The sequence below is a fragment of the Xyrauchen texanus genome, chromosome 40 (assembly GCF_025860055.1).
Source record: "Xyrauchen texanus isolate HMW12.3.18 chromosome 40, RBS_HiC_50CHRs, whole genome shotgun sequence".
NCBI classification, from domain to species: Eukaryota; Metazoa; Chordata; class Actinopteri; order Cypriniformes; family Catostomidae; genus Xyrauchen; species Xyrauchen texanus.
The window spans coordinates 9,740,400-9,757,253 of NC_068315.1; the positions used below are offsets into that span (position 1 = coordinate 9,740,400).

Here is a 16,854-nt window from a genome sequence, read left to right on the forward strand (position 1 = left end):
TATCCCCAAACACTCATACACACCTGAGTCAACAAACCATCCGTGTTATTTTGAGATGTAAGAAAGGCTACGGTCTCCCCCAGAGTGTCTCCTTTAAGTAGGATGTGGAGCAACACAAAACCACCCTCCCTGGTAGCTGAAGTCAAGTTCTCTATCAGCAATGCAGGGTTGGCCACGGGTCCCAATACACAGTTACACACAACCAGGTCAGCCCCAATCAGATTGCCTGTTGCTGGGCCCTGAAGAGGGTTCCACTGAGAAGATGAGATGCCCTGCTCCTCCAGGGAGCTCTGGTGAGCAGCCAGCTTGTCAGTGGAGGCATCTGAGGCGATGTAGTCCAGACGCAGCATTGGCTGGATATTGAGGAGGCCAACAGCCCAGGAGAATACACGGCCATCACCAGAAAGAGCCTACAGAAAGAAGAGTAAATGGTTAAACCTTTCTGTATTCATTAGTGTCAGTCAGTGCCTCCTCTAAGACTAAAGCCACTGAAAAATCGTGTGGTCATTGTTCTATAGAGGTGTTTTTCCGCATTAATTTTCTCTTTAGGGATAAAAAAAAAAAAAGAAATCTTCAATATAGAGTTCTAAGCCAAGAGTATGCAATTATTAGATATTGAATACATAAGTATATGAAAATTGGAAAAAGACGAAAAAGGTACAAAACTAACTTGAATGAGGCAATGAACTACCCATCCTACACTGCAAATCAATCGTAATCAAATACAAAATTATGGTACAATATAAAATTACTATTACAATACACTTGTAAGTATTTTTATTAAAGGTTGTTTATTGATTTTAACCACATAAGAGTTATAATAAGGAGTGATAAGGCATAAATAAACAGTTGGTGTGCTTGTGACTTAAGTTTTTGAAAAATATTCCAACATATACAAATATGAGTAGTTTGAATGACTTGTTACACTGGAACCCTACAGTTATGCTTTATAATATGATGTTACTTCCAGAACCTTATTGAAGGCTCTCTATTATTTGTGGTTACCTCGGAATGGTACTATTACACTCTAATATTTGTCATTATTTCCGGAACACTACTGTTGCACTCTTTTATTTGACGTTACTTCTTGAGCCCTACTGTTATGCTCTACTATTTGACTACTTCAGGACCGCTACTGTTTGCGCTCGATTTTTTGAAGCTCCGTCCAAAACCCTACTGATTTACTTTACTTTCTGGCATTATCCTTCAAAATCGTACTGTTATGCTCTATTTTTTATGTTACTTCCTAAATGCTACAGTTTGGCTCTACTATTTGAGGTTAATTCTTAAAACCTACTGCTACACTCTATAATTTGCCATTACTTTCAGAAACCATACTGTTAGGCTCAATCACATTTGACGTTACTTCTGTGTCGCTACGGTTTTGCTCTACTTTTTACCATTCGTTCCTGAATCCTACTGTTGCTCTCTACTATTTTACATTACTTCCAGAACCCTGCTGTTATGCTCTATAATTAGATTTTACTCACTGTTGAGCTTGATTATTTGATGTTACTTTCGGATTCCTACTGTTGCTCTCTAATATTTAACATTATTTCCGGAACACTACTGTTAATCTCTATTATTTGATTAAACAATTTGATGAAAAGAAAAGCTGCAATAAACCCCTTGAACCTTAAAGAGGTGTCTTCTACTTCTAAATAATCTGCTCAGGCTATTTTCAAACTCATTCTAAACAAACTTTTTACCATACCTCCAGAACTTTGAGTTTTCCAGGGGTGCTGTTCTCCAGGGCGGTGTCCAAACAGTGGCGTAATGCCTGAGAGTCCAGCAAGCCATTGAGCAGAGGGTCCTGCAGCAGACATTCTCTCTCCTTCTGCACCGTCTGCTCCAGCTCAGAGTGTAGGTTTCCGTTCAGCTCCAGCCCGCACAGCACTGACAGCAGGCGCAACAGGCCTTTCTCTGCCTCTGCTTCAATTAGTTGACCCTCTGTTGCATCTTCTAGACCAGGGATGGAGATCTTTACTCCCTGATTGGTCAGCTTCCTCTGAAGACGCTGCACTAGACCTGTGCATACAAAACAGGAAAAATGAGTATATCAATTTTACGTTTAGTCAAAGGGAGGTACACAGGTTCTAACTGCATGTACATTTTTGATTCAGGATAATAACACATTTTCAACATGCCAGAGATGCGTGTATATAACCTAGTAAAACTACAAAATGCTATACCTTTGCAATGCCTCAACTGGTCACCCAGTTTCTCATTGGTTCTCAGGCAATCTAACTCCACATAGGGAACAAAAACAAACTCCTCCAAAGTGGGTGGTGTCTGCTGCTGTTGGCGACGAGGTGCTACAGTAGCGTGCAGACCGCAGATCTGAACTCCTCCAGCTGTGATTTTGTCCAGGCAACGGTTAACATGGACATCAACGGCTGAAGAGAAAATGATCAAACAAAGGAATTATGGTCAAAAACATTTAAAATTAGTCAGGTTGTCAAACTTTTATAAGGTGGAGTCCGATACCTTTCTGGTCATCAGCATAGTCTTTCAATCTCTCCCCGTGCAGTTTGGGGTCCACAGACACAGAGCGGATGCGTGTGGGCAGTCTTAGGCTCCGCCCAGGAAGCCCCACCACAATCATCTGCAGCATTGTGTCTAAAAACGTCACCCAGTTACCCACCCAGTGAAGCTTTCCACAGTCACCTGAGAATCAGATCAGAAACTTTTCTCAAGAGCTCAGGATTTCCCAAAAATTGTCTTTTAACTATCATAATTCAAGTCTTGGATGCATTTGAGAGTAATTACCAGCATTGTTGGATTCCAAGATGCCCTGGAAGGTCTTGCCATAGTCGTAACCACGCAGACGCAGCTCTTTGTAGATGTCTCCAGCTTTCAAATGCAATTTGGGATCTTCCTGGTCTGTATCCATTGGCTTAGCAAGCTCAGCATGGAAGGTGTGGAGACCAGCATCCTCAAAGACACTAACCTTACCTGTGACCAACAAGGGTATCACATGGTTAAAGTATGATCATGAAATGTCTAAAATACAATGCAAATCAATATTGAACACCTTTACTTTTCTCCCAGAAATGTCAAATAACAGTAGCAAAATGGGATCCAAATGCTGTTTCATGCTGAATTTTAATCAAACAGAGTGAAAACTCACCACTGACAGCCAGATTTCCATTTTCAGACACCTCAAAACCGTTGGTGGCAGGCATGAGCCGCACCTCCAACTGAACAGACCCTATGATGCACACATAACCAATCCAGTTAGCACTAAATCACATGGACCAGCTACCTTCTAGTTCTTTTTTTACTAATAAATGATAGACTGACAGTACACAAAAAACAAATCTCTTACCCGTCTTGGGTAGGATGGTGGCTCTGTGGATGGTGATGTCCTCAAATGTAACAGGCGTGTGTTCCATGACAGTGCCCAGGGACCTCATCAGTGTCCTCCAGGCTAGGACCAGATACCCCGTGGCAGGGTACAGCACTCGCCCATCAATGCAATGACCAGTCATGTAGTAATCAGGAGATTCTGGGTTCATGTCTGGACAAAACAAAGCTAGGTATTTAAAATCAAGCATGACAAGATATCAAAGGTGATCAACATCAGATCACTAAACTCTAATAGTTGCAATACAGCTGGTGAGAAATAAGTTTACTAAAAAGAGAACTACCCACCAATATTGTACACTGTGGCTGAGGTAGATCCCCCTGAGCCAGCAGGGAAATCTTCCACCTTGGGGACATCCCAGATCTGGGAGTGATCCCACTGAATGTGAGGAGAGATGAGGGGGGTCCCCACCGGAACAGGGTATCCCACAGACGGATACAACTTATTACTGTCCACATTAATTCTGAAAGAGTACAAGACAGCGTGTTAGTCTTCGTCAACATTTGAAATGTGGGCATTTCAAAAATTAAAAAACAAACCAACCCATTCATGTAGATCTTGCCCACGTGAGAGAGGAAGAACTCCAGATTGTTGGGATGTCCTCTCTTCATCATGGGGAGGAAGGAGCAGGTTGGTTTTAGGCTACGCTTCAGGATGGCCTGAAGGTGGATCAATGATATGTTCATAAAAAAAACAGACCTACATTCTAATCTACAAGGCATGTTTATAGATTGAAATTTGACATGCTTCTTTTATACCGTTTGCTGGAAACTTTACTGTATTAGATTCAAAGTTAGTCCATTCATATGAAAGTATGTGAAAGTAATGCTCAGTTACCTGCAGTAAGGCATGTGGGGCGATTTCTACCACCACAGCATTGTCTGGCACATGGCTGAGACCCTCCTGAAAGAGCACAGGGCTGACCAGGTTATTGACGTGGTATTCAGCAGAAGAGTAGAGTGCTAGTGGGCTCTCCCAGTCTGCCTGAGGGATTGATGTGCTGATCCAGCGTGATGAGCGAGGCTTTGGGTTATTAATTACCTGTGAGAACAGACATTGAGATAGAAAGTCAGGGCTTTAGTGTGCAGTGAACAGGAGAAAGACAGTGTGGCATGCACCAATGTTGAGGGGAATTTTTAAATGTTTATTTTGGGACAATTAAAGACGCTGACAACCACCCATTGTGGTCACTATAATGTGTAGTTCTCGCTGTCGGTGGGGCGCATGGCAAGTTGTGCGTGGATGCCGTGGAGAACAGCGTGAAGCCTCCACACATGCTACATCTCTGCGGTAACGTGCTCAACAAGCCACGTGATAAGATGCATGGATGGAGGTTCTCAGACACGGGCTGTCTCATTTCGAAGGCTGCGTGCTAGGAAGGACGCATCCTTTGAAGGCTGCAGTGTACGGAGTGTCCTCCTTTAAACAAGCCTTGTTTAAACGAGATGGCCTTCGTAGGACAAGCGTAACGTAACATGGTTGCTATGACAGCATGCCAGTCTTTGACAAGCACGAGTGCTTTGAGTGAGAAAGGAACAAAGTCCCTCTGGAAGGATGTATTATTTTAGTCACACTTTATTTTAATTCCATATTAATATAATTATACATATTATATACTCTGCACCCATCTCCTGGTACCTCAACTTGGGAATTAACATTCCTTGCATTTGAACATCATATTTACAGGGAAATTGGCATCATTTTGTTTTAGACATTTCCGTTGAAGCAAAGAATTGTGGGTTGTGAGTGCCCACGAAGGATACACCTCATGCACCCTACCAATTCCCGTGAAGAAGGTTGCATTCGAAGTGTCCTACTCTTTTCTGAAACGAGACAGCCTCCATGACATATGCAGCTTTCCAAACGAGACACCGCCAAGGAGGCAACGGAGATTCAATACAGTAATTTATATATTTTACATTAAACATTTATACTTCTATATACACTAATTATATGTAATTTATTCTTATTTTAATTAATCGTTTACCAAAGTGTACACCACAGTAAAAAAGAAAGTTTTAGAAATGCTCTGTTTTTGGTGGAGGAAAACGCTGTTCTAGTGTGGGTGACGCATGTAAACTGAGAAATTAATATATTTTTAAATAAAAACATATTAGTGTGGACGTGGCCTAAATCATCTTTGTTCTCCTTGGCTAGATCAGTAAGTAGAAATGTTAAAGTCTTTGATCACAGCCCTTATCATACAGCGATTACAAAATCTCTCAGGTTTGACATTGTAATGGCCACCAGGGAGAGCTGGGACACTGCAACACTCTAAATTAACTCACCTTCTGCAGTGCAGAGAGCAAGGCAGGAGCAATGGAAGCCATATAATACGAGTGGAAAGCCACACCGGCACTGCGCACTTCTTTGGCAAAAACACCACTCTCTTTCAGCTGGGCTACAAATTTGCTGACAGACTCCTGTATAAACAAACACTTAATATTAAGAACTTGTGTGGATACTTTCATTCTCCAGAAAAAGTAAATAAAATAATAGAACAGGGGATACTTTATTTCTTGGAAGAAAATTAATACATCTAGAGAGCTTGTACCTGAGGGCCAGAGATGGTGACAGTGTCCTCAGCATTGTGACAAGCAGGAACGACACCCTGTGGGCACTGAGCTTTGCATTCTTCCCACGTTAGGCCTAAGAAAAGAGAACAAAAGAACCATCAGTAAGCTTGTCTGCCGGTGTTTCGTCAACTATGGTCACAATTGGCCCACTGGACTAGAAAATAAATGCATTAAATATTCTATGAAAACAAGCCTTACTATCTTACACAGTTTTGCATCTCAAGTAAATTTATCATGTTTAAAAGGATCTATATATATTTTTTTATACTTGATACAACTCGAATAAGATAAAAAAAAAAAAAAAAATAAAAAAAGACTAATAAAATGTGTTCATGAACAATATAAGCAAGTGTCCAATGTATTACACTTGTCACCGTACAGGAAATACAAGTGCCTGTTTTTAAAGAAACACCCCTAAAAATGTGTAATATACATTTCTGAGCAAAAGCTTAGTCAAATCCATCATGAAGGGAATCTCTCTGCTTTGTGGCTGATTAATGAAGCAAAGCCTGTGTAGAAATCAGCGGCCACACTAACCGACAGCAGCCATGCCTCCAGCGGGCAAGTTGGCCTCTTTAATACAGCGTCCTCTCCAGTAAGCAGCTAGAACGGCCTCACTGTGACTCAGGGATCCATCGGCGTATCCACACGCTAACTCTCCCACAGAGTGACCCACAATCCCATCTGGATGTAGACCAATCTTCTGCAGCATGTCAATCTGAGCAACCTTGAAAATCCACAGAAATGAATTCAGGTTGGTGAAAGATTAAGGTTGCAAACTTTCCCATATTACCCATGATGTCCCATAATAAACATGTCCCATTTGGTAAGCACATTGTCCCATATTAAAGCAACGAAACAAGTTTGAATATTCTGAAGTGCAAATGAGATTTGAGAGCTATGATGGAGGTGAAGATTCTCACACAATGCTGTTGTATGAATTTAGAATTTAGCACACGAGTCATATGGACAACTTTTAAAGCATTTTTGTATCTCACAAAGAAGGTCATATGGGTTTGGAATAACATGCGGGTGAATAAATGACAGAAATTTCATTTTTGGATGAACTATTCCTTTAGGAGACAGTCTTGCACAATGAGTGATTGTTGAAATCATGAGTGGTTGTGGCACCATATTGCAACATTTGGCCATCTGATATCAGTTGAAAGTTTGACAGGGGTCATTTTATTTATTGAGAAATTCTACTTGTTCCAGTCACATTGGCACAGTACATGCATGCAATGATACAGGGGAGACAGACCTGGATGGCTGCAAGACCAACAAATGCATGGACAGTGTCTTCAAAAGTGCTTTCGTCAGCATCCATAAGCAGACGGGACACATGCAGTCCAGTGTCCTTTAGAGCCACATCTGAACGCTGGATCGACTCCCGGAACTCAGGCAGCTGCATCAGAGTGCGGCCCATACCTGCCCACTGTGTTCCCATACCTAGTAGAAAATAAACAGGTCAGCTGATCATACTTGCAATACAATTACAGCCAATGTGATAGCGTAAAGCTTAAAGGGTTCATTTAAAAATATATATATATATATATATATATAATCTACATTATATATTATGGTACTTTAAAATAAATGGTGGCCGAGTTTGAAATGGCATACTACTCTTAATATATCTTTAGAAGGCAGAAATAGTAAGAGTAGTATGCAGCATACTACCATACTGTTCTTACCATTTCTGCCATATAAAGATATAGTAAGAGTAGTATGTCATTCCAAACACCTCAGTCAGCCTGTTTTTTTATGCTATGCCTTTAAGAAATGCCCACTTTCGCATGTCAAATGAGCAACAGCACTTTGGTCCACTAACAACCTTTCACTCATTTTACTATTATCATAAGTTTTTCTGATGTTAAGGGTATCACTACACTTGCATTCTATTCTCTACATCCATTAAAATGCAAGAGAATAGAAATGCAAGCACATGCAAATAAGTTTTCGCTGCATACAAGTCCAAGTTTGACCTGCAAATTGGTTTTGCAAAAGACGTTTCACAAAATTTATGATCTATTATGACATTTTTTAAACCTTAACCATCACAAATGCATGCCCTCTCACCTGAGCAAATGTACCAGAGGGGTCTGGGTGTGGGCTGAGCCTGTTGAACCTCTGTAACCTCTCCCTGGGCTCCAATCAGTGCATAGCCCCTGAACGGCATGCCTGCTGTCGGAACTCCAGACACCTCATTCAACAGAGACAGGAAGCTTGGGTTGTCCGCATGCTCTTGGGCTTTTTTGAGGATGGAAGTGACAGCTTCCTCAGTACGCCCAGAGGCTTGCAGGAGTCTGGGGATTGAAGGTGGGGTTGCCTGATCTAGTGCTTTTGGACCATTTGGACGCAGAATGACATGGACGTTTGAGCCACCAAAGCCAAATGAATTGATGCCCACAATGCCACCACGGACAGGTATGGGCTCCGTCACTACACGTACCCGGCCATCTGTCAGAGCAGGAATGTCAGGGTTTGGATCATGAAAGTGGATGTTGGGAGCCCAGACACCATGTTCCAAAGACAAAACCACCTGCAAAGAATGCAATTCCAATTGAAATAATTTAATTGACTTAATTTACCTTTGGAATGTAGATTTTGCACAGTAGAATGTGTTCTTGGATAGAAATTTCTGTCAAACAAACACAGTTCTAACCCTATACCTCACCATTCACTACCCCTAAAATCAGAGGGAATTGAAGATAAGAGAAATGTTAAGGATGGTGTCGAAGCCCTAATCCAAACCCTAAACTCGGTTGATTGATAGGATGTTGTACACTTATTACTTACTGAAATGGCTTTGAATTTATGTAATTGAAATTGACTGTGGAGTATTATAGAAATTATACTTTGAGTAGGATAACTTAGTGTTTCTTAACTTCGTCTAATCTTGGCAAAAAAGAAAGATACCTTGGCAAGGGCTGCCAGACCAGAGGCAGGTTCTGGGTGTCCCATGTTAGATTTGGTTGAGCCAATCAGAAGGGGATCCCTCTGTGATTGACAGAATACACCGACAATGCCATTCACTTCCTGAGGATCTCCAACCTGTGAACATGAAGGGTTATGTCCATAATTCAAGAGACACTTAAGTATAAGCTGTTTCTGCAGCTAAATGACCACATTGACATGAACAAGGATATTCATATATTAATCAGAATATGTATGCTTCATTTAAATGTGTTAATCCCACTGCCAGAACTCAATTTAGCCAATTAAAAAGGTTTTCTGGAAATCCAAATAAGACAGCACATGCCTGTAGTAATCAGAATTCTTCATGTAAACTTTTTATTCGGAATATCCATGATTCTAGTTGCTATATGATACAGGCAGTGGTGAAAAATTAAGCAATAGAAACTAATTTTTATTTTTTAAGATCAAAAAATCTTTTGACTCCGAAATGACAAAGAAAAACAAAACACTTATACAATAAAAGAAACACAATTGTTTTAATAAAATCAATGTGAAGTCAGATAAAAGCACTATAAAAGATTTCATGGTCTATATTTAGGCCAAACCAGACTGTAGACCTGGTAAAAAGATGTGCTAGTACATGGTCCTTGTAAATCAGGTCATATTTATGGTTTTCTTTTTATGACCATAATCAAAGCCGTTACCATTGCAATTCCATATAGACTGACCTTAGTACCAGTGCCGTGGGCCTCGACGTACTCCACCTGCTCTGGTGAGATGTTGGCATCCTGGTAAAGGGAACGGACGAGGCGCTGTTGCATCTCACCTGATGGGAATGTCACACCTGTGTAAGAGAAGACATCACCATTTACAATATGTACAGAGGGTAAAGGTAGCAGAAATGACATCACAAGCGGTTCCTTTCTGGAACACACGTGTGAACTACAGCACAGACTATTTTGCCCCTATGTAACGGAGCACATATTGGTTTGTACACAAGCCAGAGATTTCAAACACCCTAATTTCAGATGCTCTACTAAGTGTCATATTTTAATATTGGGATGTCAAGGTTGACTGGGGGAAAGGGCAGCATCTACAACACATAATGTGACAAGCATTCAAAGTAATGTCAGCTCTTTTTAAACCCCATTTTAAAGACTGACATTGCTCATACTTGGGGATTTTTGTTAGATTTGATGTAAGATCCAAGGGAGGTTGTTTCTATGCACCTTGCTCTTTGTAGCCATCTGTGTTATTGCCAGCATTTAGAATGGTAGCGTAGATTCTCTTAGCCATCGACTTCTTGGTCAAGAGTACTGCAACAGCAGCCTCTGAGCGACAGTAACCATTTCCTAGAGGGTAAAACAAGATTAAAATTATTATAAAACTTTAAAGCCTCCATTTATTAAAAGCAGTGCAAATCATTTACTCATAATGGTCCACTCACATACTACTCTTACTATTTCTGTAGTATATATGAAGTATACACTGTGCAGTATGCATAAAAACATCCAGATTACCTACAACTTTTTGACAAGATTTTCAGTATACAAGGGGGTCTAGGGGTATGATTCTTGCTTGGGGTGCGAGAGGTCCCGGGCTCAACATACTGTCATGGGTACTGTATCCCACAGTGTAATGTGCTCAATTGAAATGGAAGTAATTTGAGTAATTAACAGCTGTTTCTTGACTCATTATTTGATCAGACTCCAAGAATCAAGACATTTGTACACAAAATACAGTTATATATACACTGTAAAAACAAATGTAAGCCGATAACTGGATGCCACTCACTGAATTATATATGCAACATAATGAGGTGTGACAACCATGTAGCATGTAACAAAAATGTAGCACATTACCATTTAAAATATTTACCATTGCATGCGGTTTCATTTACTTTTTTATAGCAGGCAGTATATACTTTGGCTGTACTTAATTCAATCACGGACAGTCGTTACACATGTTTTAAATATGTTTTACTATAATAAATTACCTTGTAATTTCAATTTAAATGTTTAAAGTAGAGGGAACCTAACTGAATCAAGTAAACCCAACAAAATCTCAAAATAATTCAAATGAAACTCTAGTTATATGCTAGCTTGTGACAGGAAATGTTAGCATGCGCAATCCTGATTGCAACTTTGTCACTATGCTATGTTTAGCACAACAATTCAATGAAGAAAGCAATATTAAGTATACTCAAATTGTATGTCCACAATCTAGGCTCAAGGTCCACTTTTCACCATGATGGTAACCCCCAAAACTACAACATAACAATTTTCCTAAATCTCAAAAACATTAAACACTAAAAAGTCTCCCCTTTACATTGTTCTTGCATAAAGACACATAAAAATAACTCTAAAAATAAATTTTGACATTTACTCTCCCTGCCAAGTCCCATGCAAAGCATGCTGGGAACTAGAAATGATCTGCCTAGCTTGTTATCCCAAAACAGATGGATTAATTACACCTGAAAAGACAATTTTTTGTGGTTCATGGTTACATGACAATTTTGAATAATTTGAACATGGATTACCAAGTAATCTGAAGAGTGAAATTTCATATTTGTTTGAGTGTACAGTATATACTGCACAGTTTTCAGTGAGTAGTATGCTAGTATTACATTGCATACAAGACCAAAGGGTCGAGAACTTAGATGCCATATTATTAGTTATGCCAGTGAGTGAATTGTGTGTAACGTGGAGGATGACATGGCCGGGCCGAGAGGATTCACACCCGGCTCCAAGTTGCCCAATCAGCGGGAGAGAGATAAAAGGAGGAGCCGGGGACGAGAGAGAGACGCACCAAGCAGTGTTTTGTCTGCACGCTTTTGTTTCAGTTCAGTTTTTTTGTTGAATTAAAGTCTTCCTTTCCAGATGAACGAGAAAAGTGTCTGCCACAATAGGCATGCATTCTTTTGAACTTTCCAGAGAACAACAAGAGATTCAGGAATTTTGGTGATGTACATGTTCTCACCTGAGGCATCAAATGACTTGCATGCTCCTTCAGGACTGAGCATGCCCAGTTTCATGAACTGCACAGAGGTGTTGGGTTTGAGCAGCAGGTTGACTCCACCCACAAGTGCTGCATCACAATGGCCATATCGAATAGCATTGAAGGCGTTTTCCAGAGCCAGCAGACTAGAGGAACACGCTGTGTCAATGGCTGTGCTGGGACCTTATGAATACACACAAAGAAATGTTCGCCAATCATCAAACAACTAGTTAAAGGCAGACTTTTGTTCACATTTTATGTCATAAATTCATTTTAATTGCTTGCCTCAGTCTAAAGCATGTGTGGTATGAGTCAACTGCTCTAAATCATGACTGTGTAAGAAGTCATGCATTCAAATAACCTCACACCACACCTCACACCATCCAAAAAATAAAATCTAAATTACCAAACAACAATTCAAAAGAAAATTAAGCCGACAAGCTAATTCTGTCCAAATTCTGTTCCATCAAGTCAATAATTAAAGTCACATTGTTTGCCTACCATTGAAATCAAAAAAGTAAGACAAGCGGTTGGCAAACATGGCACGCTGGCAGCCCGTCATGCTGTAGCCCAGCAGCTCCTCTGGGTCTTTACTGAAGGCCTCTCCTGCCTCTGAGCCACTTACTCCAATATAGACACCAGTCTTACTGCCACGCATGGACACTGGATTTATGCCTGCAAGGAAGAATTAACACACTAATTATCTACTCTCTGCAAATAATCACTGAAAATAATGAGGATCTAAGACTAAATATAATCCCTAAATATATATAATAAATAAATAAATAAATAAATAAATAAATAAATAGAGGACATTGTTTTTGTTCTTTTGCAGTAGTGAACAATTCTATGTTCCTAGAAACTTCCCTATTATATCGTGTGACAAAACATGCCTGAAAATAACATCCATCCATTTATATATCTATCACACAGATATAAATTTTAATTTTTCTTACTCCATTGGCAAATAGTTTTCTCTGTTTTTTAAGCATGAATCTAAGTTTATGCTAAAAACAAGGAAAAAGTTAAAGCCAATGGGGTATGAAAATAATAATTCAAGATTTATTCTCTGAAAACAAGTTTTATTATCAGACAATTTTGCTTCAAGAAAGTCTTATTTTAAGGATGATTAGACGTAAATTTTTCTGGAGGGAAAATCTTTTTGATACTAACCTCCATCGACGATGGCCTCATACGAAATCTCTAGCATAAGCCTTAGCTGTGGGTCCATGGTGTGGGCCTGTTTGGGATGCACCCCAAAAAAGGCTGCATCAAATCTGTCTATTTCTTTTAGCTTTCCATTTCTTCGTGGAAGGCCATACAGACCTAGGGTTAAAAAAAAAAATAAATAAAAAAAGACATTTGCTGCTTGGTTATAAAGGTGTTTGAATAGGGAGAAAAAAGGAATCAAAAGTGTTCTCAGCCTGCTGGTGGTTTAGCACATGAATGCAAGTATTAGTTTGGTGCCAACAGAAAGAAGAGACGTGTCCTTCATAAGCCAGTCGGAGAGGGAAACCACAGAACAGCAGCCAGGTAGGCAAGGAGACCAGCATTTGAAAGACAATACAAACCAAAAGCTGACCCACCATGAAATAAGTGGCTTAGGAGAGCTGTTACTATAAAAATTATGTAAACCAAGTCTGGCAAGTTATTTCAAAATGTAATGTAAACGCTTGTGCTGGACCCATCAAAGGGTTCACCTTTTTTTATGTAAAAAACAAAACAAAAAACAGACAGCCTTAGGCTTTAGTTACATCACAGCTACTTGCTAGTTAGTTACAGGTGGAATTAGGGGGAGGGACATTCTCTTTCTAGAAAGCATTTGATGGACAACAATCTGTGTAGTGCAATATGAGTCATCAATATTTTTGGTCCATTAAACCAGAAGAGAAATACTGTAAATTCTATTGTTTTGTTTATCTCCGTTTCTCCCCAATTTGGCATGCCCAATACCCACTACTTACTAGTTCTTTATGGTGGCGCGGTTTCTCACCACGTTCCAGGTGGCGGAGGACAAGTCTTAGTTGCCTTCGCTTCTGAGACAGTCAATCCGAGCATCTTATCATGTGGCTCTTTGTGCATGACACCGCAGAGACTCACAGCATGTGGAGGCTCATGCTACTATCCGCGATCCATGCACAACTTACCATGCATCCCATTGAGAGCGAGAACCACTAATTTCGACCATGAGGAGGTTACCCCATGTGACTCTACCCTCCCTAGTAACCAGAACAATTCGGTTGCTTAGGAGACCTGGCTGGAGTCACTCAGCACACCCTGGATTGGAACTCGCAACTCCAGGGGTGGTAGTTGTAAATTCTATTTGTTAATATCTGCTAAAGGTTTTTTATTTTTACGCATATGGGACAGTATCATATAAATGCCTTAACAGCTAAGACTCCAAATTTGATTTAATGGAGTCTTTACCAAAGCTATTTGCTAAAATTATTTGAATTTAGACATTTAAACATTAGCATACCTGGTTTCCACCGCCTGTCATCTTCTGTGACCATATCCACTCCATTAAAAAGGTTCTGCCAAAATTCTTCCAAATTGTTAGACTCAGGAAGGCGACCTGAAATTCCAGCAATAACAATGTCCTCCATGTCTGGCTAGAGTTTCTTTGATTCTAAGGAAAGAATGAGAAAGATTGAAAGGAGCGGTCAGTCAAATAACAGAAAGAGTGTAAATGATTTTAAATGGACCGTCTGTGTCACGGGGTCACTGAGTTGATGCAAAATTAGGAATGGGAAAGAGAGCATGTTCAAGGGGGAGTGGCCAGAAAGGTCATACATTATTGTTCCCCATTTCAGGGTCAGAGCACTCACACCATCGCCTGCCAGAGAGCCAGCATAAAAAGCGACAGCATGGATGATATTCCTGTTCACTCACTGCAAGAAGAACCGGTCACAAGTACAAAGTGTCCCTCTGTTCCATTTTACTCGAAACACAAAGGAGGGTGCATTTTAATTTGAAGCGGTCTCAAATTTGCCAAGAAATCAACTCACTAATTCTATAGTATGCAGCATTGCCAAATACAGAGGATTTCTGATTTATTTTATTTTCTTGATTTTATTTGAGCAAGCGTACTCTTTAAAATCAGGTATGTTTAATCTGAACAGAATATGTGAAGAATGCTGTACAATATTATGTAAAAATTGTTTACAGAACATCAGACTGTATATCTGGTCCCTAAAATGCATTAGGCCCGACAAAAGTTTTGGGGGTCCCCCTCTGCCCTGTGCCCAATGAGTAGACTATACCAGAGGACTTTAATAGACCCATCAAAGTACCCAAATATTAAGTTTATAGATTGATAATTTTTCCTCGTGATTCATGTGAGGGCCTTAACATTTGTTTGTATCATGATACTCTAAAGACGGCAGAAGACTTAGTCATGAATCTGATTAAATAGTAATAGTAGTAAGTAACGTCCGGGCCCTTTAATATGATATGGGTAACAGCTGAGAGTGGTTAGTTGGACTTGAGCTGTAATATTCAGAGAATAAGGAAAGTTATTTCCAGAGAAAAAGAATACTCCCCTTAGTTACATAATCAGGATAAACAAATGTGGACAGGTAAGTCTAATGGGGGAGGATTAGTGATCTTTGTTGCCATAGTGACAACCGGAAGGAGATCTTGTCTGTCAACGTGCATATCTGTTTGAGTCATCTAAAAGATTGTGACAAAGTTGTTTAACGCATTAATTCAATAGACCAATACAGACAAAAAATATAGACCATCTCTCAAGGAAACTGTTGATTGGCACACCATTCTCCAAAAGAGTACTGTACTTAAAACTGAATAAAATAGCCCCCTGGATAGCCACCCTTTAAGTTAATCGTACTACACTATATTGGTTAACATCACAGCAGTGGCGTAGCCAAGGATGGGCTACGAGTTTTCAGATTCATGACACTAATATATATATATATATATATATATATATATATAGTGTCATGAATCTGAAAACTCTGCCCATCCAAAGTAATTCCTGACTATGACATTGCATTACAGCAATAATGGAAGCATATTAACATGTCAGAATAGTAACACTCAAACCACAACACAACAACTTCATGCTTGGCAGGAAGCAGATTGATAAATTAAATAAAGGATTTCTAAGTGGACTGACTGTAATCTACCTCACTCTGAACTAATGCTGCCATTGGGTTACTGAAGTAGCAGACAGCTTGCCTTATTACAGCTCAGATTAAAAAGCTCACATGGTACAGTCATTTGATGACAGTATTACAGCCTTAAAATCCTGAACAAATATGGCACACTCACGGATTGCATGGACCGAAAATTATTTACCAAAACTAAACCATAATTTAGATACTGAAAATACTTTTTCTTAGATTCAGAGTATTCTGAGAAAGTCTATCTAGGGACTTATAAAGGAAATGTTTGTTCGGAGCAGAAACAGAACTTTTAACTCCGGTTCAGACATTCCGCAGCCTCCTTTCCAAATGGTGACCGGTTATAACGAAAACATAAAAAAATACTTAACATTCTTTTTTAAATGTTAGTACTCTGTGCTGAGGGTGTGATATACAAGTTGCAGTGTTGCTAGACCTTGCATGAGAAACAAGAACTGATCTGGAAAAACTAGCTCAAATTAAGTGCCTTGCCTCACACCGAATAGGCAAATCCAATTATCAGCACAGATATCATAAGAATACTATACAAAGCATTCTATCCCTAAATAAAGCAATGTCTTTTCAATAAATGCCTTATTAATATTAAATATATCCCCAAAACATTAAATATTAATAAAAATCAATGAATTACCTAAATCTGTCTTATTTGGACTAAACGTCACCAAATGCGAACAAAATTATTATTATTTATTTTTTACAAACCTTGGTCTTTGAACTAGCAGTTTCTTTTAGAATCAAAGCACATGCTTGCGTTCTACTAAAAAGTGAGAAGCCTCATTTTTCCAGGAAACAGGAAGTGCAGTAATTCCATAAGTTTACTGTGATAAACCCT

The 16,854-nt window shown here is 39.6% G+C and overlaps 1 protein-coding gene across 1 annotated transcript in view; it reads right to left on the reverse strand.

The window, feature by feature from the left end:
* The window catches only part of LOC127633372 (fatty acid synthase-like), a 33,730-nt gene that overhangs the window by 15,130 nt on the left and 1,746 nt on the right, over nt 1-16,854 (reverse strand). The window contains exons 2-23 of the mRNA XM_052112409.1: nt 14,339-14,488; nt 13,033-13,185; nt 12,361-12,534; nt 11,842-12,042; nt 10,092-10,214; nt 9,591-9,706; nt 8,863-8,997; nt 8,023-8,485; nt 7,205-7,392; nt 6,481-6,670; nt 5,922-6,016; nt 5,656-5,790; nt 4,205-4,408; nt 3,911-4,026; nt 3,655-3,830; nt 3,329-3,520; nt 3,131-3,211; nt 2,770-2,955; nt 2,488-2,667; nt 2,193-2,396; nt 1,715-2,028; nt 24-410 (exon numbers count right to left, since the gene is read on the reverse strand). Coding sequence (XP_051968369.1) covers nt 24-410; nt 1,715-2,028; nt 2,193-2,396; nt 2,488-2,667; nt 2,770-2,955; nt 3,131-3,211; nt 3,329-3,520; nt 3,655-3,830; nt 3,911-4,026; nt 4,205-4,408; nt 5,656-5,790; nt 5,922-6,016; nt 6,481-6,670; nt 7,205-7,392; nt 8,023-8,485; nt 8,863-8,997; nt 9,591-9,706; nt 10,092-10,214; nt 11,842-12,042; nt 12,361-12,534; nt 13,033-13,185; nt 14,339-14,465 — 4,140 coding nt within the window. The 5' untranslated portion in view covers nt 14,466-14,488. The remainder of the gene's footprint in view (nt 1-23; nt 411-1,714; nt 2,029-2,192; nt 2,397-2,487; nt 2,668-2,769; nt 2,956-3,130; nt 3,212-3,328; nt 3,521-3,654; nt 3,831-3,910; nt 4,027-4,204; nt 4,409-5,655; nt 5,791-5,921; nt 6,017-6,480; nt 6,671-7,204; nt 7,393-8,022; nt 8,486-8,862; nt 8,998-9,590; nt 9,707-10,091; nt 10,215-11,841; nt 12,043-12,360; nt 12,535-13,032; nt 13,186-14,338; nt 14,489-16,854) is intronic.